The following is a 23,854-nucleotide window of genomic DNA, read 5'->3' as shown; positions in this document are numbered from 1 at the left end:
TAAGAAAATTTGCTGTGCAGCCTTAGTAACTAGGACAGAGCCCTCCAATGACAACAGTGTCTGTGGTTCTTTTTGGCCTCCCCTGACTCTCCGCTCTGCTTTGCTGCCCAAAAGAAGCTCTGGACAAGGAGACAGACTCACACATTCCCAGTGGCCTCCGTGAATAGCCGGGGCCTCTAACAGTCACAGCAGCCTGTGGCCTGAGCAACCCCCCGGCCCACATGACCCTTGGGGTGCGGCTGGCGCTGGGAGGTTGTGATGGGCTGGACACAGGGAAGCCCCACATCCACGTTCTGCTGTGCGTGCGCACTCAGTAAGTGCTTGTCAAAGCAGCTCGCAGGCCAGGCTCAGTGGCTCACGCCTGTAATCCCAGCACTTTGGGAAGCCAAGGTGGGAGGACAATTTGAGCCCGAGTTCGAGAACAGCCTGGGCAACATAGTGAGACCCCCGTCTCTACAAAAAATATTTTTTTAATTAGCCAGGCATGGTGGTGTGTGCCTATAGTCCCAGCCACTTGAGAGGCTGGGGCAAAAGGATCATGTGATCCTGGGAGGTCACAGCTGCAGTGAGCTATGATCACACCACTGCACTGCAGCCTGGGTGAAAGAGTAAGACCCTGTCTGGGAAAAAATAAAAAAGGTGGCTCATAGAGGCAGCCAGTGGGGTGGACAAGAACCTGGAACCTGGTGGCACTTGTCTGGGTTCAAACTCCAGCCTGCAGGCCTTGGAAGTTCCCTGACTTCCCCAAGCCTCTGTTTCCTCTTCTGTAAAAGGGGAATGATGACAATCCTTGAATCACAGAGTAGTTACAAACATTAATGAGCCGAGTTTGGAACAGGCAGGTGATTCACAAATGCTTCCTGGAAGGAAAGAATATGCAAATATGGAAGCCCTCTGAAAAGAGGCGACCCCCATCAAAACCCACAAACATGAGGGGGAGTTACTGGAAGTTCACGGTTCAAAAATGCAGAGAGGTAAACTGAGGCCCAGGGCGGGACGAGGCCCTTACCTCGAGAACAGCTCACGCAGGCCGTGCAGCGGCCAGCCTCGTCCAGGTAGTAGTCAGGCTCACACTGCTTCCTGCAGTCGCCAGACCCCTGTGGGCACGGCTGCGTTGGGGACAGACCTGGAGAAAGAAGCAGAGAAGCTGCAGACCAGGCCGCCTTGGCAAAGGGCCTCACTCCTCACCCAACCCTGAAGCCCCCCCACCCCTTACCATGGCCAGCTCCCAAACTCCACACATCAGCTCAGTCCAGCCTTTCAGAGGGAGTCCTGAGGCTCAGAGAGGACAGGGATACTGCGTGCATTCCACCTGAGAGGAGGGCACTCACCGCCCCCCAACCAGCCCCTGCCCACTGTTCCTCCTGAGGCCACCATGCCACAGCTTCCCCCAACCCTGTCTCATGGCTCTGTCACTCCCCTGCTCAAAACCTTGGGTACAGCTTCGCTGAGAGCTCAGCACACTAGAGTAACTCCTGTTTAGAATGGTATTAGGCGGGGAGGGGCTGGGTGCCTCCTATCTCCCTCTTTTAAAGACCCGTGTGGGCCAGGCACAGTGGCTCACGTCTGTAATCCCAGCACCTTGGGAGGCTGAGGCGGGTGGATCACTTGAGGCCAGGAGTTTGTGACCAGCCTGGCCAACATGGTGAAACCCCATCTCTATTTAAAAAAAAAAAAGTAGCAGAGTGTGGTGGCGGGTGCCTGTAGTCCCAGCTACTCGGGAGGCTGAGGCAGGAGAATTGCTTGAACCCGGAAGGCGGAGGTTGCAGTGAGCCGAGATCGCGCCATTGCACTCCAGCCTGGGCGACAGAGCAAGACTCACCTCAAAAAAACAAACCACAAACAAACAAAAGACATCATAGAGAGAATGAGCAAAGCCGTGGAGCGGGAGAAGGCACAACTATAGGACAAGAGCTCCAAAACCCAAAATTATTAGAAGTCCCACAAATCCATTTTTTTTTTTTACAAAACCAACCCAAGAGAAAGGAAAGTGCGTGCATGCAAGGATGAATGTTTCATTCTTCATTATAGCCAAAGGCAGAAACAACCCAAATATCCAGAAACTGGATAAACAAAGCACGGCATATCTACGCCGTGGAGGGCTATTCTGTAATAAAAAGGGACTAGGCCAGGCGCAGTGGCTCACACCTGTAATCTCAGCACTCTGGGAGGCCGAGGCAGGCAGATCACCTGAGGTCGGGAGTTCGAGACCAGCCTGACCAACATGGTGAAATCCCATCTCTACTAAAAATACAAAATTAGCCAGGCGTGGTGGCACACACCTGTAGTCCCAGTTACTCGGGAGGCTGAGGCAGGAGAATCACTTGAACCCAGGAGGTGGAGGTTGTAGTGAGCCGAGACTGCACCATTGCACTCCAGCCTGGGAGACACGAGTGAAACTCCATCTCAAAAAAAAAGAAAAAGAAAAATGACTAACTGAGGGTTGACCCTTCGCCATGGGGACCAGGAGGGCATCAGGTGGACACGTGCAGAGGCTGGCCAACTGAGTCACAAGTGTCACAGCAGCAGAGCAGGACCCATTTCCCTCTCACAAACCAACAAAGAGGGAAACAGAGGTGAGAGATGGGGCACCGGTGCCTGGCACAAGGTAGGCCCTCTGCACTGCTGGCAAATGAATGAGCCCGCTCGTGTCTACCTCTGCCCCTCGATGCTTTCAGCCCTAGATCGTGCCTTGCCACTCTCTTCTCTCCCTACTAGGAGAAGACCACAGATGAGTGCCCGCCTGCTCCAAACACCCCCACTCATGGGCCATCCACCAATCGGGCACCCCAGGGAGACGACCCACAGCTTCACGGGGAAATTACCTGGATCTGAACTAGGCCTTCCCACAGAGGAGGGAGAGCCGGGAGCCCTTTTCAGTTTAGAAGCAGCTTCCTGGGCGAGGCGGGTGCCCCCTCTTAGAGGCATGGTGCTGGCATTGGAGGTTGCTGGGGACACCGGGGTGGGCTTGGCCTGGGGGATGGTGCCACTGGGGAAGAAGCCAGAGACGGGACTGGTAATTCTGCCCATGGAGCAAGGGAGGCCTGTGATCAGGAATAACAGTTTCCACAGAGATGGGGTCCCGGGCCCTCGGCCCACCACCTCTGGCAGGCCCACTGTAAGCTCCTGGGAGCAAGGCCTGTGTTTTCCAGGCCCTCTGGGTCTCCCACAGGCTCAGGGCAGGGCTGGGCACACTCTAGGGCCTCAAATGACCTGAGGGCTTGGCAGAGAGGCACCGGGAATCCTGACACCGTGGGCTGAACCCCACCTACACCCCCACGCCCAGTTGTACCCTGGGCGTCCTGTGGGGTGGGACAGCCTCATCTGAAGGCCAGCTTGGGGGAAGAGGAGGAGGCAGAGCCAGGGAGTCACCTGGAGGGTTCCTTGCAGTTCTCCGGGCTGGCACAGGCAGGGCTGAGCCCTGGGGAAGCCAGCTCACAAACCGTGTTCTTCTGCGCTGTGCCTGCAGGGCGGACAGCAGTGCCTTCAGAATCGGTGTTGGGGACCCAAATTCTCCCAGAATACACGCTTCCCTACCACAGGCCAGAGTTGGAGATGGGGTCCTTGGAAAACGCAGTGGTCATCTGGAGGTGGCACCTGCCTGGCACCTGTTCCCCATTGGAGTAAAGCAGCCTACCTTTCCCTGGAGAATTACCCTCCCTCTGACCTCAGCATCTGTGGTTAGGGGTCGGGACCGACTGAATCCCCTTTCCAGGAATGGCCATGAGACCAGGCTGGACCAATCAATCCGTTCCATTCCTGTGACCATGATGAGCCAGTTCAGGGATGGACATGTGACCCAAGTTTGTGAGGCAGAATTTAAAGATTCTGGTTTGGGATTTAAAGGTTTTGGTTTTGGGATATTAAAAATGTAAGAAAGGGAAGTTGTCTTCCCACTGGCGCTGGGCAGAGCTGCTAGTAAGTATCTTGTAGACAAACCAACAGAGAGGAAAACAGAGGTGAGAGATGGGGCAAGACGGAGCCCCGGATCCAGCCATGCCTGAAGCTTCTCAGAGCTACCCCCAGACTTTTAAGCTACACGTGCTAAAAAATTGGGGATTTTGCTACTTGCAATCCAAGGAGTCCTGGAGAATGCTGGACGGAAGCAGAGTGGAGAAGAAAACACACACATCGGGCCGGGCGCGGTGGCTCAAGCCTGTAATCCCAGCACTTTGGGAGGCCGAGACGGGCGGATCACGAGGTCAGGAGATCGAGACCATCCTGCCTAACATGGTGAAACCCTGTCTCTACTAAAAAATACAAAAAACTAGCCGGGCGAGGTGGCGGGCGCCTGTAGTCCCAGCTACTCGGGAGGCTGAGGCAGGAGAATGGCGTGAACCCGGGAGGCGGAGCTTGCAGTGAGCTGAGATCCAGCCACTGCACTCCAGCCTGGGCAACAGAGCGAGACTCCGTCTCAAAAAAAAAAAAAAAAAAAAGAAAAGAAAACACACACATCATCCATCCAGTGCCCCTGAGTTTGCCTGTCATGTCCTAACTGTGCCAGGAAAGTCTATTTTATTTACTTATTCATTTATTTGAGACAGAGTCTTGCTCTGTCACCCAGGCTGGAGTGCAGAGATGCAATCTCGGCTTACTGCAACCTCTGCCTCCCAGGTTCAAGCAATTCTCCTGCCTTAGCCTCCCAAGTATCTGGGATTACAGGTGCCCACAACCATGCCTGGCTAATTTTTGTAATTTTAGTAGAGACGGGGTTTCGCCATGTTGGCCAGGCTGGTCTCGAACTCCTGACCTCAGGTGATCCACCCTCCTCAGCCTCCCAAAGTACTGGGATTACAGGCGTGAGCCACCATGCCCAGTCTAGTCAAATGATTATAATCATACACACCTCACCAGGCTGTCGTCAGGATAAACGGAAGAGTGCACGTGAGGTGCCCATCACACTGCGTGACACGTCTGGTAAATGCTATGTCCTTACCCCCATCTGGACTCCCGTTCCATCACTTAGAAGGTGACCTGTGTGTCACCGGGTGTGGTGGCTCACGCCTGTAATCCCAACACTTTGGGAGGCCAAGGTGGGTGGATCACAAGGTTAGGAGTTTGAGACCAGCCTGGCCAACATAGTGAAACCCCATCTCTACTAAAATCACAAAAAAATTAGCTGGGCGTGGTGGCGGATACCTGTAATCTCAGCTACTCAGAAGGCTGAGGCAGGAGAATCACTTGAACCCAGGAGGCAGAGGTTGCAGTGAGCTGAGATCACGCCATTGCACTCTAGTCTGGGCGACAGAGCGAAGCTCTGTCACACACAAAAAAGAAAAGGGACCTGCATGTGTGGGACTTCCCTCTGAAGGTTTCCGTGGAGGTGGGCGCGAGCAATGCTGACCTCTCATGTTCTGCAGCATGGTGGAGAGACACCTAAGCTTAGGCATTTCCTGCTCTGTCTTTGCAGGCAATTTACCTCTCATCTCCAAACCTCGATTTCCACACCTGGAAAATGGGGGCTAATACTGTCTGTCTTACGGAGACTTGAGAATTTCAGGAGAGACAGCCAGTGAAAGCTCTTAGCGTGGGGCTTGGCTGATTGGAGGCAGAAACTGCTTTCCATTTTACAGCTGGAAAAACACAAGCCCTGAGAGCTACCCCATGGGTGAGTCCACAGGGGACCTCAGAGATTAACGAGGCTTTGGCAGCTGAGATTAGAACACGTCTAAAACAGTGCTGTCCAACGGAAGTATGTGAGTCACACAGGCCAGCTCAAATATTCTAGGAGCCACGTTTTAAAAGGTAAAAAGAAATAACTGCAATTAATTTTCACAGTATATTTATTTAACCTAGTATATCTAAAATATCATGTTTGCAGGCAATCAATATAAAAATAATTAATTATATTCTTGTTTATATTAAGTTTTTGAAATCCAGTGCATATTATATACACAGCACTTCTCAATACAGACGTAGCTGCATTTTTTTTTAATTTTTATTGTTTGTTGTTGTTGTTGTTGTTTTGAAACAGAGTCTAACTCTGTTGTCCAGGTTGGAGTGCAGTGGCACAATCTCAGCTCACTGCAACCTCCATCTCCTGGATTCAAGCAATTCTCATGCCTCAGCCTCCCGAGTATCTGGGATTACAAGCACCCGCCACCACACCTGGCCAATTTTTGCATTTTTAGCAGAGACGAGGTTTCACATTGGCCAGGCTGGTATCAAACTCCTGACTTCAAGTGATCGGCCTGGCTCGGCCTCCCAAAATGCTGGGATTACAGGTGTGAGCCACCGCACCCGGCCCCTAACTGCATTTTAAGTACATGGCCACGTGCCATGGGCATTGGGCAGTTTGGGTCCAGGGGCAGCAAAGGGAGGCCTCTGGCGCCGCCGTGTGGCAGTCTCAGGAACACCGCCCAGACAGCCCTCCAGCAGGAAGCCTTGGCTGGAACAACTGAACTCAAGATGTTTTTCACAAAGATACAAAAGTTTCTGAGCTGAAAACTTTTGGAAGTTTGGCCTTTTGGAGAGGCCCCAAGGCCTTCAGTTACACTCCCTCATTTGACAGATGGGGAGAAGACTGAGGTCCAGAGACAGGTGGGAACATGCCCCACAAGTGCAAATGTTTGCAAAATCCTAGGTATCCAGTCTACTGCAGCACTCTCCCCTGCTTATGGGTGGAGGGCTTCAGCATTTCCTCAACAGAGCGCTCTCGCCTGATCCAAGGGGAATTTGACCAGATCTGAACTCCACCCACCCCAAGCCTGGATCTCTCTGTCAGGTGCCCCCATATCTTAATTCAACAAATTTCTATGGGGAGCAGGTGCCATGCCTAGCATTTGATCAGGCAGTGGGGAGATGCTGATGAACACCAGGGGCATGGTCTTTGCCCTCAGAAAGCTTCCAGCCAGGGAGGGAGACAGACATTGATCAAACCAAGAGACACAGAGAGGTATGTATCCACATTTGCAAAGGACACAGTGCTGCCAGCTTCCCTAGTGAGAGGCCAGGGAAGGCCTCCTGAGGAAGTGGGATGGAGAGCTCAGGGCTGAGAAGGACTTGACTAAGTGAATGAGGAGGGAAGGGTGTCTCTGACAGAGAGAACAGCACGTGCAGAGGCCGGGTGGGACAGAGAAGCACAGCATCCCCTGACCTGGAAGAAGGGCAGCGCAGGTGGGGCCCGGAGAGTGAGGGCTTGGTGCTGAGAGCTGGGGCTGGGAGAAACGAGGGGGCTGTGTTGGGATCGCATCCTGAGACTGATTCTGGGAAGATGGCGTAGGCACGTTTTTCCCTCGTCCTCCCACTAAGAACTGCTAAAAGCCCTGGACATTATGTACAAAATAAATGTAAGAAGACTCTGAAAGACGAAGAGAAGAAGGTAGGTCAACTAGGGGCCTTGGGACCAGAAGGACACAGTGGTGAGTCCTTGTAGTTTTCTTTTTCTTTTTCTTTTTTTTTTTTTTTGAGATGGAATCTCACTCTTGTTGCCCAGGCTGGAGTGCCATGGCGTGACCTTGGCTCACTGCAACCTCTACCTCCCAGGTTCAAGTGATTTCCCTGCCTCAGCCTCCCGAGTAGATGGGATTACAGGTGCCCACCACCACGCCTGGCTAACTTTTGTATTTTTAGTAGAGACGAGTTTTCACCATGTTGGCCAGGATGGTCTTGAACCCCTGACCTCAAGTGATCTGCCTGTCTCGGCCTCCCAAAGTGCTGGGATTACAGGCGTGAGCCACCACACCTGGCCTTGCGTCCTTATCTTTAGAGTAACAGGAAGATACTGAAGCATTTCAGGTATATACCTGTGTGTGTGTGTGTGTGTGCGTGAGAGAGAGAGAGAGAGAGAGAGTGAGACAGACAGACAGACAGAGGATCAGATTCAGATTTGGTCCTGCAAGAGTCATTCTGACTGTCTGCCATGGGGACTGTATAAGAGAAGGAATTGGGGGTGAGAAGGTGGGGAAGATAATTGGGGCCAAGTCTACAAGACTCGAGGACGGGCTGGCTGTGAGAGATGAGGGAAGAGGGGAAGGACAAAAGAGGCAGGCAGTGGTAGCGATGGGGGTGACCGCCAATCCCCAGGTTTGCACAGCAGGGCATGGGACTCCAGAGAAGGACCGGGTTGCGGGAGAGACCACAGGGACTTTGTGGCACTTTTCTCCTCCATGGACACAGGGCTGCCTCTGAGCCCGTCTCCCCGGCTCCATGCACTCTGCAGCTGCGGCACCCACTTTGTGTTGTGCTCCAAAGCCCACCCACTCCTCATGCCTCCCTTCTGGAAGATGATCCCAATGCCACCCAGACAGTTTCTGTGGCCCGTACCCCTTCTCCGGTTACGAGCAGCCCTGACACCTTGTACTATCGGAGAAGTAGAAGTCAGAGAGGTAAGAAACTTGTCTGAGGTCACATGGTAAGCTGGAAAAGAAACCCAAGTTTCTCAAGGCTTGAGCCCGGAGCCGGATCTCTTAGCACCTCTAACTCCCAATGCCCTGAACCTGAAAGGGTGAAGTCAACCCCAGTCTTCCAGGGAACTCCCAGGATAGAGACTTGAAGTTTTCTTCTTGTTTATGGGGGCATCAGATAACTGCTGCCTTGACCCTCAAACCAAACCAAGACCTCCTCCAGCCAGGTCTATGCCAGGGGACAGCAGGGTCTCTCTGTACCTGGAACACAAGATGGGGGGAGGGCAGCAGAAGGGCTGGGTGCTAGGTACATCTCTGGCCCATCGCCAAAGGAGACACGATCCGTCCAACAGGCTCCGGGAAGCAGGAGGTCGGAAGTCAGTAGGGCACTGGGGTGGGCGGAAGGTGCAGCAGCAACAGCACAGATCTCTGTCCTGGGCCGAGGGTGGGGACACTGACCTGGGAACTTGACAATCATCCCTGCTGGGCAGACAGAATGGAAGAAGCAGCGGGCACAGGAGTTGACGGCAGACACGGCACAGAACATGCCAGGTTGACATTCGCAGACACGGGAGGAGTTCCATGCACACGGCATCTTCTCCACGAGGTCGTCTAAAAGGACACAGACAGGGGTCACAGAGGGGAACAGAAGAAAGGTATCTCTCCAGAGAACTCTTGAGATGAGAGAGAGAGAGAGCAGGCAGCCTGTCTCCACAGGCAGCCACAGTGCAGCCTCCACCTCCCAGCTCACCCCGCTGGTGACCACTAAAATTGGATTAAAAATCAAAATAAATTAATGTACCAACTTTTTTAAATACAAAAAAGAAAAAAGGCATGGAGGAAACTTAGATGCACATCGCTAAATGAAAGACACCAGTCTGAAAAGGCTACACACTGACTCCAACTACATGACATTTCTGGAAAAGACAAAACTATCGAGACAGTAAAGAGACCAGCAGCTGCCAGAGGTTCAGGGGGAGGGAGAGATGAAGCGAGGAGCTCAGGACACATTTGGGGCAGTGAAAATATTCCGGATGCCACTGTGATGGTGGGCACATGTCATCATCCATTTTTCTAAAGCCCTAGAATGGGCAACACCAAGAGTGAACCCTGATGTAAACTATGGACATTGTTGGTAATAATAACGCATTGTTAGTAAGAATAGTAAGAATAACGCATCATTATCGGGTCACCCATGCTAACAACTGTGCAACACTAATGCAAGGTGTTCATGACAGGGGAGGCCGGGCGCAGTGGCTCACGCCTTTCATCCCAGCACTTTGGGAGGCCGAGGCAGGAGGACCATTTGCCCTCAGGAATTCCAGACCAGCCTGGGCAACATGGCAAAATCCTGTCTCTATAAAAAAAAAAAAAAAATACAAAAATTAGCCAGGCATGGTAGCACATGCCTGTAGTCCCAGCTACTTGGGAGGCTGAGGCGGGAAGATCGCTTGAAGCCAGGAGGTTGAGGCTGTAGAGAGCTGTGATTGCACCACTGCACTCCAGCCTGGGCAACAGAGTGATACCCTGTTTCAAACAAAAAATAGGGGAAACTGTGGGAGACTGGGAAGGGGATAGAAGGTATATGGGAACTCTGTATTTTCTGTTCAATTTTCTTGTAAATCTAAAATTGCTCCAAGAAATCATTTATTAATTTTTTTTTTAAGACAAAGTCTCACTCTGTCACCCAGGCTGGAGTGCAGTGGTGCTATCTTGGCTCACTACAGCCTCCACCTCCCAGGTTCAAGAAATTCTCCTGCCTAAACCTCCTGGGCTGGGATTACAGGGGTGCACCACCATGCCCAGCTAATTTTTTGGTATTTTTAGTAGAGATGGGGTTTCACCACATTGGCCAGGATGGTCTCAAACTCCTGACCTCAGGTGATCCACCCGCCTCGGCCTCTCAAAGTGCTGGGATTACAGGCATGAGCCACTGCACCCAGCCAGAAATAGTTTATTAATTTTTTTAAAAGACAAAGGATTGGAATAGACATTTCTCTAAAGAAGATACACAGCTGGCCAATAAACACATGAAAAATGTACAACCGTTAGCCTTTAGGGAAATGCAAGTCAAAATCACAGTGAGACACCACTTCATACCTACTAGAATGACTAGAATCAAAAAGACAGATACTAACAAGTGCAGACAGAAAAAGCAGGAAATCACAGGTTGGTTAACAGACATAAAAAGTACAGCTTGGCCGGGAGTGGTGGCTCACACTTGTAATCCCAGCACTTTGGGAGTCTGAGGTGGGCAGATCACCTGAGGTCAGGAGTTTGAGACCAGCCCGGCCAACATAGTAAACCCCTGTCTCTACTGAAAATACAAAAATTAGCCGGGTGTGGTGGCGGGCACCTGTAATCCCAGCTACTCGGGAGGCTGAGACAGGAGAATGACTTAAACCCAGGAGGTGGAGGTTGCAGTGAGTTAAGATCGCCCCGCTTCACTCCAGCCTGGGCGAAAGAGCGAGACTCCGTCTCCAAAAAAAAAAAAATAAATAAATAAATAACAACAACAAAACTAATAATTAATGTGTAACAGGCCTGGAGACCAAGAAGGGGCAACTTTGGCAGATCCGAAATGAAGACAACTCCCCGAAACATGGAAGGCAGAGGACAGAGGAGATCAGAGCAAAGGAGACCACAGCCCAGAATACAGCCAAGGGGGACTCATTGAAGAAGAGAGAAAGGCTCTGGGTAGCTCCTCATCGACTCATGCCACACAGCAGAGGCCACGCGTCTCCCTGCAAAGAGACTACTGCAGCCCCACCTGAGCCCTACGGCCCTCAGAGGTGGGTGTCAGAGGCCCCATTTGCAGACCGCCCGCATCATGAGAGATGATGTGCACAGAACTAGAAGTCACCAAATATCAGAGGAAAACCAGCGCCAAGGAAGAGGAGCTCTGAATGCAAAGAGAACTAACACTCAAGGAGGCAGAAAAGAGGGAAAACAGAACAAAACATTAGAAACGATACATTCACGCATGGCAGAGCAACACTTCAGTCAACGATGGATGGCGTACATGATGATGGTCTCATAAGATCATAATGGAGGCCAGGCACAGTGGCTCACACCTGTAATCCCAGCACTTTGGGAGGCTGAGGAGGGCAGATAACCTGAAGTCAGGAGTTCAAGACCAGCCTGGCCAACATGGTGAAACCCCGCCTCTACTAAAAAAATACAAAAGTTAGCCAGGCGTGGTGGTACATGCCTGTAATCCCAGCTACTCGAGAGGCTGAGACAGGAGAATCTCTTTAACCCAGGTTGCAGTGAGCCGAGATTGCACCATTGCACTGCAGCCTGGGCAACAGAGCGAGACTCCATCTCAAAAAAAAAAAAAAAGAGATTATAATGGAGCTGAAAAATTCTTATTGCCTAGTGATGTCATAGCCATAGCAAGGTCGCAGCACACGCTTTACTCCCGTGTTTGTGGAGAAGTTGGTGTAAACAAACCTACTGCGCTGCCAGTTGTATAAAAGTGCTGCATGGCACATGCAATTATGGATAGTACGTAATACTTGATAATGATAATAAAAAGCTATATTACTGGTTTATGCACTTACAGTACTATATTTTTTTATCACTTTTTTTTTTGAAACAGGGTCTTGCTGTGTTGCCCAGGCTGGAGTGCAGAGCCACAATCACAGGTCACTACAGCCTCAACCTCCTGGGCTCAAGCAATCCTCCCACCTCAGCCTCCTGAGTAGTTGGGACTACAGGCACATGCCACCACACCCAGCTAATTTATTTTATTTTTTGTAGAGATGGGGGCCTCACTGTGTTGCCCAGGTGGGTCTCAAACTCCTGACCTCAAGCGATCCTCCCAGCCTGGCCTCCCGAAGTGCTGAGACTGCAGGCATGAGCCAACAAGCCTGGCTTTATCATTATTTTAGATAATCCCTGAAGCCCCTCCCAGCTCCACCTCTAACCCCCGAAATGTGTCAGTCCAATTCTTGTATTCCCACTTATTAAAAAAAAAAAAAAAGTTAATTATAACATAGCCTCACGTAGGTCCTCCTGCAGATCTCCTTCAGAAGAAGGCATTGTCACCATAGGAGATGGCACTCCATGCATGTTACCGCCCCTGAAGACCTTCCAATGGGACAAGATTCGTTTCTTTTTATCTTTTACTTTCTTTTTTTTTTTTTTTTTTTTGATTTTTTTTTTTTTTTTTTTTTTTTTTGAGACAGAGTCTCGTTCTGTCACCCAGGCTGGAGTGCAGTGGCGCAATCTCGGCTCATTGCAACCTCTGCCTCCCAGGTTCAAGCGATTCTCCTGCCTCAGCCTCCTGAATAGTTGGGATTACAGGCACATGCCAACATACCCAGCTAATTTTTATATTTTTAGTAGAAATGAGGTTTCACCATGTTGACCAGGCTGGTCTTGAACTCCTGACCTCAAGTGATCTGTCCACCTCGGCCTCCCAAAGTGCTGGGATTACAGGTGTAAGCCACCGCGCCCTGCCAATGGGACAAGATTCAGAGGAGGAAGACAGTGATTCCGATGATCCTGACTCACGTAGGCCTCGGATAATGTAAGTGTTTGTGTCTCAGCATATAACTTAAAAATGTTAAAAAAATAAAAATTTAAAATATAAAAAAGTGTATTGAATAAGGCTATAAAGAAAATATTTTTGTACAGCTGTACGATGTGTTTGTGCTTTAAGCTAAGTGTTATTAGAAAAGAGCCAAAGTTTATAAAGTGAAAAAGTTGTTTAATATATTATTGAAGAAAGAAAAATATGTCTTATAAATTTAGTGTAGCCTAAGTGTACGGCATTGATAAAGTCCACAGTAGTGTACAGTAATGCCCTAGGCCTTCACACTCACCCACCACTTACTCATTGACTCACCCAGAACAACTTTGTGTCCTGCAAGTTCCATTCATGGTAAGTGCCCTGTATAAATGTGCCATTTTTTATATTTCATGCTTTTTTTTTTTTTTAAGATGGTGCCTCGCTCTGTCACCCAGGCTGGAGTGCAGTGGCACAATCTCAGTGCACTGCAACCTCTGCCTCCCAGGTTCAAGCGATTCTCCTGCTTCAGCCTCCCGAGTAGCCGGGACTACAGGCACGTGCCACCACACCCGGCTAGTTTTTGTATTTTTAGTAGAGACGGGGTTTTGCCATGTTGGCCAGGCTGGTCTCGAACTCCTGACCTCAGGTGATCCACCCGCCTCGGCCTCCCAAAGTGCTGGGATTACAGGTGTGAGCCACTGCGCCCGGCCTATATCGTATTTTTACTGCACCTTTTCTATGTTTAGATACACAGATACTTACCATTGTGTCACAGTTGCCTACAGTATTCAGGACAGTCGTGTGCTGTGCGGATTTGTAGCTTAGGAGCAAAAGGATCTGCCATAGAGCCTAGGTGTGCAGTAGGCTACATCATGTAGGTGTGTGTAAGTACACTACTCTAGGATGTTTGCATAATGACAGAATTGCCTAATGACACATTTGTCAGAATGTATTCCTGTCATTAAGCAATACATGACTATAATTTACATCCTCAGAGACACACAAAAAAATTGTAAGTTGGGTGCAGCGGTATGCACCTGCAGCCCCAGCTACTCGGGAGGCCGAGGCAGGAGGAACACTCGAGCCCTGGAGTTTAAGGCCAGCCTGGACAACAAAATGAGACCCTGTCTTAAAATGTAAAGAAATAAATTGGGCCGGGCGCGGTGGCTCACGCCTGTAATCCCAACATTTTGGAAGGCTGAGGCGGGTGGATCACTTGAGGTCAGGAGTTTGAGACCAGCCCGGGCAACATGATGAAACCCCATCTCTACTAAAAATACAAAAATTAGCCGGACATGGTGGCATATCGGTGTAATCTCAGCTACTCAGGAGGCTGAGGCAGGAGAATCGCTTGAACCCAGGAGGTGGAGGTTGTAGTGAGCCGAGATCGCGCCACTGCGCTCCAGCCTGGGGGACAGAGTCAGACTCTGTCTCAAAAAGGAAAAAAAGAGAACAAAATATAGGCAACAGACAAGCATCCTCAAACATGAAATAACTCAGAGAATATTGAGCCCTTCTTGAAAAATCCACCTGACAGTGTAATCCAATCACTCAAATGATGAATCGAAGTGAAAAACTCAGGAATGGACAAACTGTGCCAAATAAACTCATCATGAATAATAAAAAATTTTCAGGCTAACATGCCAAGGGGCTTATGGTTGCAGATGAGACTATAAACATTATAGATTACGACAAAGTAAAAATTGTGTAAGCAATAAAAGTCAGGAAGAGGATGAGGAGGTGGGGAAAATAATGACTCTGTTCTTTGTTACAGGGAGTCAATCTATTCTCTACTGTCCAAAACTCGAAATAAGCAGATTGTACCTTTACCGCAAGAGACAGTAGTTCCTGAAATGATTATTAACCACTTACTGATTTTCATAACCTCCTCTCTTAATTTTAGAGGGTTTTTTTTTTAAAGGAACTGCAATATCTTTTGCTGAAAATACATTACTCTGACTGAGGTCTGGTATTCTTCTGTTTCACTTCGGTTTCTTTTTCTGACACTTTTGATTAAAAGTAAATATTATCATTTTAATGTCATAAATAAGATGTTGCCATTCTCTTAAAATTCCTTCTTTGTATGTATGTACAGCTTGTCTGGTTACTAACCTACCTATCTTTATACAGAGAGGTAGAGAGGCATGTCAGCCATCTAATGACAATAGTAGTTGTCTATAGATGGAGGGCTGGGGAAGGCAATGTTAGTTTTCTTCCTTACACTCTTTGTATTGCTTGAATTTTAAATAATAAATGTTTATAATTTTCATTTCATAAAATGCAGTCATTAATTTTAGAAATTCAAAGATATACCAGCTAAATGTTAACGTAAAGAAAGACGAAATGGCAGTATTATTATTACTTTGCTTTCTTTTTAACCTTTGCTACTTCTTCCAGGAAGGAATAGCAATGTTACTGTCAAATGAATGTGAAATTAAGGGAAAAGGCATTACAAGGAATGGAGCGGTATATTCATGTGGATAAAAAGCCCAACCCACCAAAAACACATAATATTCATGAACATTTATGTACCTAATAACATAGCTTTGACATACATGAAGCAAAAATAGAAAGAGCACAATGAAAATCTAATAGATGAACAAGTATACTGGGAGATAAGATTTTAACACATCTGTCTCAGAAATAAAGGTGATAAAAGTAAATAAGGGTACATATTATTTGAATAACAATTAACAAGCTTAACTTAATAGCTATATAGAGAACTTTATATGCAACAAACAGAATACACATTTTAAAACACCCATACACTGAACACTCTGAAAATATGTGATCATTTATTATTAGACCACAAAACGATCTCAACAAATTTCCCCCCTCCGCCCCCCAAAAAAATCCACACAAAAATAAACACTAGCTAGCACACAGACCGCATTCTCTAACCATAATAAGAAATTAACAATAAAAGGTCATATTGAAACAGTTTCCCTGGAAGTCCTGTGGTCTTAGGAAAAGAACACAGCTCTTGGTATCAGGCCACAACTCAAACTCCAGTTCTGCCACTTACCAGGGTTCTGTAACTTTGGAAAGGCCCTTAACCTCACTATCCTCAAATTCCTCATTGTAAAGCAAGGATAAGCAAGAAATCCTCCCTAGGGCTGTGGTGAGGATTAAACTCAAAAAAATGTGAGTCCTCTCCTTCAGGGAACATGTTAAGTCTCTGTGAGAGTATGGATGCAAAAGGTCATGGCTGATACCAAATCACAAATGCAGAGAGGTAAACTGAGGTACCAGGAGGACAACTCAGAGAACAGACGTGAAATCATGATGCTCTCCACCTTCTAGATTCTTCACCTCTCCTCCGAGGACCCCTCATGCTCCCTAGAAGGAGACCCTGGAGAGAGAACAAGGGCCCTTACCTCGAGAACAACTCACGCAGGCTGTACAGCGGCCGGCCTCATCCAGGTAGTAGTCAGGTTCACACCGCTTCCTGCAGTCAGCAGGCCTCTGTGGGCACTGCTGTGTCGGGAACAGCCCTTGGAAAAGAAACAGAGAAGCTCCAAGCCAGGCGGACTTAGCAAAGGCCTTACAACCCAATGCCCCACACCTCTCATCCCTGAAGCCCCTCCCAGCTCCACCTCCAACCCGCGAAATGTGTCAGTCCAATTCTTGTGTTATGGATGGAAGCCCTGACACCCAGGAGGGGCAACTGTAGCCTAAGGGCCCCTAGCAGGCAAGGAAAAGCAACATAGTTATAGAGAGCTGGGCCTGGGATTCTAGGGCTGCCATTTGCCAATTGCATGATAATGACCTTGTCAGCACTATTTTGTGTGTGTGTGTGTGTGTGTGTGGATACACAGTAAGTGTATATATTTAGCACTATTAAGTTAGTAATAGGACCTACCTCCTAGTGTTCTTGGAAGGACTGAATGGACTGCTAAGATAAATATGTATAAAGTACTACAGCAGTCCCTGGCGCCCAGCAAGCCCTATATGAGCACTGGTTGTCATTCTCTGCAGGGGTCTTATCTCACTCCAGGAATTAGTGGAGTCGTAACTTTAGACCATGAAAGTCTAGACCAAGCTTGTCCAACCCAGGACGGGCCGCATTCAACCCAGGACAGTTTTGAATGAGGCCCAATGCAAACTCATCAACTTTCTTAAAACTTTATGAGAGATTTTTTTTTTTTTTTTTTGCTCATCAGTTATGAGCTAAAACACTATCCTTAGTGTTAGACTAAATTCACTTCTTCCAATGTGGCCCAGGGAAGCCAACAGATTGGACACCCCTGTCACGAGGACCCTAACCCAGCCTGATTTAGAGATAAACAAGTCACCCAGCAATCACTGCCTACCTTGCTTCCAGGATGAACACATGACCCAAGCAGGCCAATCAGAATACTTCTTCCCATCAATATGCTTGTCTCAAGATTGCCACATGACCCAAGCCGGCCAATCAGAGTACTCCATGTTCCTCACCACTGTGATTGGTTTAGTATGGGCACATGACCCAGGCATGCCAGCGAATAAGCTGGATAAGAATCCAGTATCTACTGGATTCCTGGCTGAAAGGGCCGGGTAAGCCCAGAGCTGCCCAGGTCGTCACTGCCTAAGCCTGGGCATGGTGTGGGCAGGACTTGCCAAAGAAGGAGGTGACTCAGAAGCCAGCAGAAGCCAGAGTTGGAGAGAAATGGGCTCCTGAGGACATAATTCAAACATCTGAATGTAGGGTGTTCATGGACTTCTCTGTTATGGAGCCAATTATTTATCTTTTGTCTTATTTGAGCCCTTTTGCCAGTTACAATGAAAATAATCTAGACCATGGGGTTCCCAATATTTATTGTGCCCCTAATCATTCTAAGGAAGCCTGTGGACCCTGCACAGAATCATGCTAATTAAAATAATTAAAATAATTGAATCCTTTGCCTCAGGTTCATGATCCCCGTGAAATCTACCTTTGAGAGTCCATGGACCCCAGGATAAGCACCTTTGCCCTAGAACAACACACAAGAACCTCTCAAAAATACTAGCTTCAGGCCGGGCGCGGTGGGTCAAACCTGTAATCCCAGCACTTTGGGAGGCCGAGGCACATGGATCATTTGAGGTCATAAGTTCAAGACCAGCCTGGCCAACATGGCGAAACCCCGTCTCTACTAAAAATTATCCAGGCGTATTTTTTTTTAGTAGAGACGGGGTTTCACTGGGTTTGCCAGGATGGTCTCGATCTCCTGACCTTGTGATCCGCCCGTCTCAGCCTCCCAAAGTGCTGGGATTACAGGCTTGAGCCACCCGGCCAGTATTTATTTTATTTTTATTTTTTATTTTATTTATTTATTGATACAGAGTCTTGCTCTGTTGCCCAGGCTGGAGTGCAATGGCAGGATCTCAGCTCACAGCAACCTCTGCCTCCCACATTCAAGAGATTCTCCTGCCTCAGCTGGGATTACAGGCAATCACCACCTCACCCGGTTAATTGTATTTTTAGTAGAGATGGGGTTTCACCGTGTTAGCCGAGACGGTCTCGATCTCCTGACCTCACGATCCTCCCACCTTGACCTTCCAAAGTGCTGGGATTACAGGCGTGAGCCACTGCACCTGGCTCAGGCAGATCACTTGAGGTCAGGAGTTTGAGACCAGCCTGGCCAACACGGTGAAACCTCGTCTCTACTGAAAATACAAAAATTAGCCAGGCGTGGTGGTGCACACCTGTAATCCCAGCTACTCGGGAGGCTGAGGCAGGAGAATCACTTGAACCCAGGAGGCAGAGGTTGCAGTGAGCAGAGATTGTACCACTGCACTCCAGCCTGGGCAACAAAGCAAGACCCTGTCTCGAAAAAAAAGTCAGCTCCTTGAGGATGAGTCTTTCCATGTCCACTCACCAATGCCTCCCCTATCATAGGGCCTCACACATATTTCATTAAAACATGTTCTGTCAACCTAATTCATACGGCGTTCCCCAGCCTGCACTCCCAGGCCTCACACGGTGCCTCCACCTTCCTAGTCTGGCATTCTAGTACATTGCTCACTTCATGCCGTCTCTACTGCAGCCAGTCTGGGCATCTTGATCTTTTCTCTGACATCCCTCATACATCCTGAATGTTGATATGGATTAAACTGTGTCTCCCCCAAAAAAAGATATTCTAGAATCCTAACCCCCAGTACCTCAGAATGTGATTTTATTTGGAGATAGGGGCTTTAAAGAGGCAATCCAGTTAAAATGAAGTCGCTAGGGTGAACCTAATCCAATCTGACTGGTGTTCTCATGAAGAGGGGAAATGTGGCCAGCGCGGTGGCTCACGCTTGTAATCCCAGCACTTTGGGAGGCTGAGGCGGACAGATTACCTGAGTTCAGGAGTTCAAGACCAGCCTGGCCAACGTAGTGAAACCCCATCTCTATTAAAAATACAAAAATTAGCCGGGCATGGTGGCATGTCCCTGTAATCCCAGCTACTCGGGAGGCTCGGGCAGGAAAATCACTTGAACCTGGGAGGTGGAGGTTGCAGTGAGCTGAGATTACACCACTGCACTCCAGCCTGGGCAACAGAGGGAAACTCCATCTCAAAAAAAAGAAAAAGAAAAGGGGAAATTTTGACATTGCCAGGCACAGTGCCTCATGCCTGTAATCCCAACACTTTAGGAGGCCGAAGTGGAAGGATCACTTGAGGCCAGGAGTTTGAGACTAGTCTGGGCAACATGGCAAGATCCCATCTACAACAACAGAAAATTAGCTAGGTGTGATGTGCGCACTTGTACTCCTAGCTACTCAGAAAGGCTGAGGTAGGAAGATCACTTGAGCCCAGGAGTTAGAGGTTGCAGTGGGCTATGATGGTGCCACTGCACTCCAGCCTGGGTGATAGAGCAAAATCCTGTCTCTAAAACAATACAATACAGTACAGATAAAATAAAATAAATAAGAAAAGGGGAAATTTGGACACAGAGACAGACATGCACACAGGGAGAACGCCATGTGAAGACTGGAGTTATGCTGCCACAAACTAAGAAACTACTGGAAGTTGAGAGAGAAGCCAAGTCTTTCCCTAGAGCCTTGAGAGGGAGAATGGTCTTGCCAACCTCCTGATCTAAAACTTCTGGCCTCCAGAAGTATGAGACAATACATCTCTGTTGTTTAAGCCAGGGGTCCCCAGTCCCCAGATGGGGACCAGTACCAGTCCATGGCCTGTTAGGAACGGGGCCACACAGCAGGAGGTGAGTGACAGTGAACGAGCATTAGCTCCTGGGCCCCACCTCCTAACAGATCAGTGGCAGCATTAGATTCTCATAGGAGCGCAAACCCTATTGTGAACCGCACATGCAAAGGATCTAGGTTGCGCGCTCCTCATGAGACTCTAATGCCTGATGATCTGAGATGGAACAGTTTCATCTCAAAACCATCCCTGACCCCACTTCGTGGAAAAATGGTCTTCCACGAAACCAGTCCCTGGTGCCAAAAAGGTTGGGGACCACTGGTTTAAGCCACTCAGCCTGTGGTACTTTGTTACGGCAGCCCCAGCAAACTAACACAACGTTCTTCCTGCAGGCTAAGTGGCTTCTCCATCTCCACGTCCACCCACTGGGAACCCTTCACACCCAGCCAGATCAGGCTGAAATACCACCTTCTCATGGAACTTTCCTGATCATCTGACCTCACCCAGATCCTCTCTCTGGGTCCTTTTAAAGTCACCCTCTCAGAACACCCACAGCCTGCTCTGCCAGGGTGCGGCAGACCAGACCTACCAAGATGTACCACCCCAGGAGCAGCTCCAACAATGGTTAATGGGCATTGGCAAATAAATACCCCAGCTCCCTCAACCCTCAGCTGTTCTGCACTGGCTCCCAGAGGCCCCCAGAGGGATTAAGCCCCAGTTGCCCACAGCAGTAACTATCTTTCTAACACAACTTTATAAGCTGCCTTCCCTTCCCTCTGCCACTTCCCTACTTCCAAATTGGTGTTTCCAGCCATCACTAACTGTACTCAGATCTTTGCCTCAAAGTCTGTGCATCAGTCTGCTCAGGCTGCCATAACAAATTACCACAGGCAGGGTGGCTTAAACAACAGAAATTCATAGTCAGTTTTTGAGGCCAGAAGTCCAAAATCAAGGTATGTGCAGGGCTAGTTTCTTCTGAGCTCTTTCTCTTTGACTTATAGATGGACTGTGTTCCCCATGTCCTCCCACAGTCTTGTCTCTGTGTATATCTGTGTCCTAATTTCCTCTTATAAAGGCACCAGTCATACTGAATTTGGGCCTATCCTAGTGAACTTATTTTAACTCAATTGCCTTTTTAAAGACCCTGTCTCCAAATAAGGTCACATTCTGAGATTCTTGGGTTAAGACTTCAACATAGGAATTGGAATTGGTGGGGGGAGGGGGCACAATTCAGCCCATAACAGTCTACTTCTGGGGGAATTCAAACTATGGTACCCCCTTCTCTTACAGGCAGATAGAAAAGTCTCAAACTGGTATAATATTTGTCTTATTGAGATTGAGTTTGTGAGGGCAAGATGATAGCTGCCCTGCCCCCCATGGTTGAATCTCTAGGGTCTGATAGAATGCAAATACACAGAACATATTGGGTGAATCAATGAATGAATGAGTGGGTGGATAGGTGAGTAAATGGATGAGTGGGTGGGTAGGTGGGTGGATGGGTGGATGGATAGATGAGTGGGTGGATGGGTGGGAAGATGGGTAGATGGGTGGATGAGTAGGTTGGTGGGTGGATGGATGGATGAGTGGGTAGGTGAATGGATAAATGAGTAGGTGGATGAGTGGGTGGGTGGTTGGATGAGTGGGTGAGTGGATGGATGAGTGGGTGAGTGGATGGATGAGTGGGTGGGTGGATGGATGAGTGGGTGAGTGGATGGATGAGTGGTGAATGAATGGATGAGAGGTGAGTGGATGGATGAGTGGGTAGGTGGATGGATGGATGGATGGATGAAGGGTGGATAGGTGGGTAGATGGGTGGATGGACAGATGAGTGGAAGAACAGTGGATGAGTGAGTAGATGGGTGGATGGGTAGATGGATGGGTGGACGGATGGATGGATGGATGGATGGGGAAAGGTGGATGGGTGGGTAGATGGGTGGATAGATGGATGGGTTAGGGAAGAGTGCATGAGTGGGTGGATGGGTGGATGGGTAGAAGGATGGGTGGATGGATAGATGGGGAAGGGTGGATGGGCAGATAGATGGGTGGATAGATGGATGTGTTAGGGAAGAGTAGATGAATGGGTAGATGGGTAGATGGGTAGATGAATGGATGGACGGATGGGTGGATGCAGACCAGGGGTTTAGGGGCTTTTCCTCACTGTAAGCTCCCATTCTTCCTCCTTTGAAACTATCTTAGCACAGATACCCTCTGGAGTATCAGATATCTATAAGCATGTCACCTCCTCTACTAGTGGGTTGCTCCCAGGAGGCAGGACCTTGTACTTCTCTCCCCCAAATAACCCTATGTCCAACAGAGCTCAATAAATGCTTGCTGCATTGGGCCAGTCCTAATTCCTTCTACTGCCTTCTATTTCCTCCTTCCCACCCCCACATACTTCTTCCTACACAAAAGAACCCTGGTGGATTTTTCAGGCTTAAATAAAGACAAGACTAGGATGTACCTGTGAGTGGGGTGGGCAGGAGAGAGAGGCTGGCCTGACTTCAGCAGAGGGAGGTGCCAGGGGGACAATAGAAGCTTGGCCCTGTGAGGCAGCAGCTGGCTGTCACGAAGAGTATGCGGGGCAAGCCAGCCATATTCATTCATTCACCTATTCTTTCAAAAATGGAGAATCTACTATGTGCCAAGCCCTGGGCTCAGGGCTGGGGATCCTGCAGGAAGACGATAGACAAGTCATGACACATGGAAGGAGTGTTAGGAAAGTGGAACCATGGGAGGCACCAAGAGCCCAGAGCCAAGATCTTTGAGCTGCCTTGGGGCCATCCCACCATCCAACCATCATCCATCCAACAAATGTTTATTTCTCTTTTTTTTTTTTCTTTTGAGATAGAATCTCGCTCTGTGGCCCAGGCTGGGGTCAGGGAGGGCCTACACTTAAGTGGAGCCTGAGGAATGCAGAGTGTGTCAAGCACACAGGGACAGTGGGGGGCCAGGAGCTGCTGTGAGGGGGCTCTGCTGGGACAGTGTCAGAGGGCACAGGGGAGCCCAGCACACTCAGTTGAAGCCCAGGATGAAGAAGGACTGGGCGGGGGAGAGGGAGGCGGCAGGGACAGCAGCTGTCACGCCAAGTGGGCGTGCCCATGCACAGAGCTGGGCTTTACCCAAGGGCAGCGGAAGCTGGGGGAACCCACAAACCCCCTCCTCCTCCTCCTTCCTGTTCACAGCCTTTGGAGGAACCCTCAGCTCCTGGGACAAGATGGGATATACCTGCCATGCTCCCAACCTAACACTTGGCCTGGCCTCACATCCTCCCCCTGAACCTGGACAGGCCTCAGACATCTGCAGGAGAGACCCCTTCCTGTGGGGAGCGAGTCTGCACACAAAGGGAGGGTGGTCCAGGAAGACGGATAACAGGAAGGGCCTTGTAGCCCCCTCATTAGCTCTTCACTCGTAAACTCTTCTGCCTCCCAAATTTGAGACCTTGGGGGTCAATATCAACTACAGCTGAAGAGCTCAGGAGACTGCACTGGGTGGTCATGTTCATGGCCTGGCTAAGCCACTGATTCGCATGTGACCTTGGGCAAATCCCTGAACCCCTCAATGTCCAAGTTTCCTCTCTGGGTTTCTTTTTTTTTTTTTTTTTTTTCTTTTTTTGAGACGGAGTCTCGCTCTGTTGCCCGGGCTGGAGTGCTGTGGCCGGATCTCAGCTCACTGCAAGCTCCGCCTCCCAGGTTTACGCCATTCTCCTGCCTCTGCCTCCCGAGTAGCTCGGACTACAGGCGCCCGCCACCTCGCCCAGCTAGTTTTTTGTATTTTTAGTAGAGACGGGGTTTCACTGTGTTAGCCAGGATGGTCTCGATCTCCTGACCTCATGATCCGCCCATCTCGGCCTCCCAAAGTGCTGGGATTACAGGCTTGAGCCACCGTGCCCG

At 49.2% G+C, this 23,854-nt stretch overlaps 1 protein-coding gene across 1 annotated transcript in view; it reads right to left on the bottom strand.

The window, feature by feature from the left end:
* The window catches only part of TNFRSF8 (TNF receptor superfamily member 8), a 66,701-nt gene that overhangs the window by 32,194 nt on the left and 10,653 nt on the right, over positions 1-23,854 (bottom strand). Inside the window, 5 exon segments of the mRNA XM_017888044.1 lie at positions 1,010-1,126; positions 2,826-2,989; positions 3,373-3,463; positions 8,805-8,957; positions 16,239-16,355. Of these exon segments, the coding sequence (XP_017743533.1) occupies positions 1,010-1,126; positions 2,826-2,989; positions 3,373-3,463; positions 8,805-8,940 (508 nt within the window). The 5' untranslated portion in view covers positions 8,941-8,957; positions 16,239-16,355.

The sequence above is a fragment of the Rhinopithecus bieti genome, unplaced genomic scaffold (genome assembly GCF_001698545.2).
Source record: "Rhinopithecus bieti isolate Rb0 unplaced genomic scaffold, ASM169854v2 scaffold_16234, whole genome shotgun sequence".
In the NCBI taxonomy this organism is placed as follows: Eukaryota; Metazoa; Chordata; class Mammalia; order Primates; family Cercopithecidae; genus Rhinopithecus; species Rhinopithecus bieti.
Note: the sequence above shows the minus strand (reverse complement) of the source record. Positions and strands in the feature narration are given on the sequence as shown.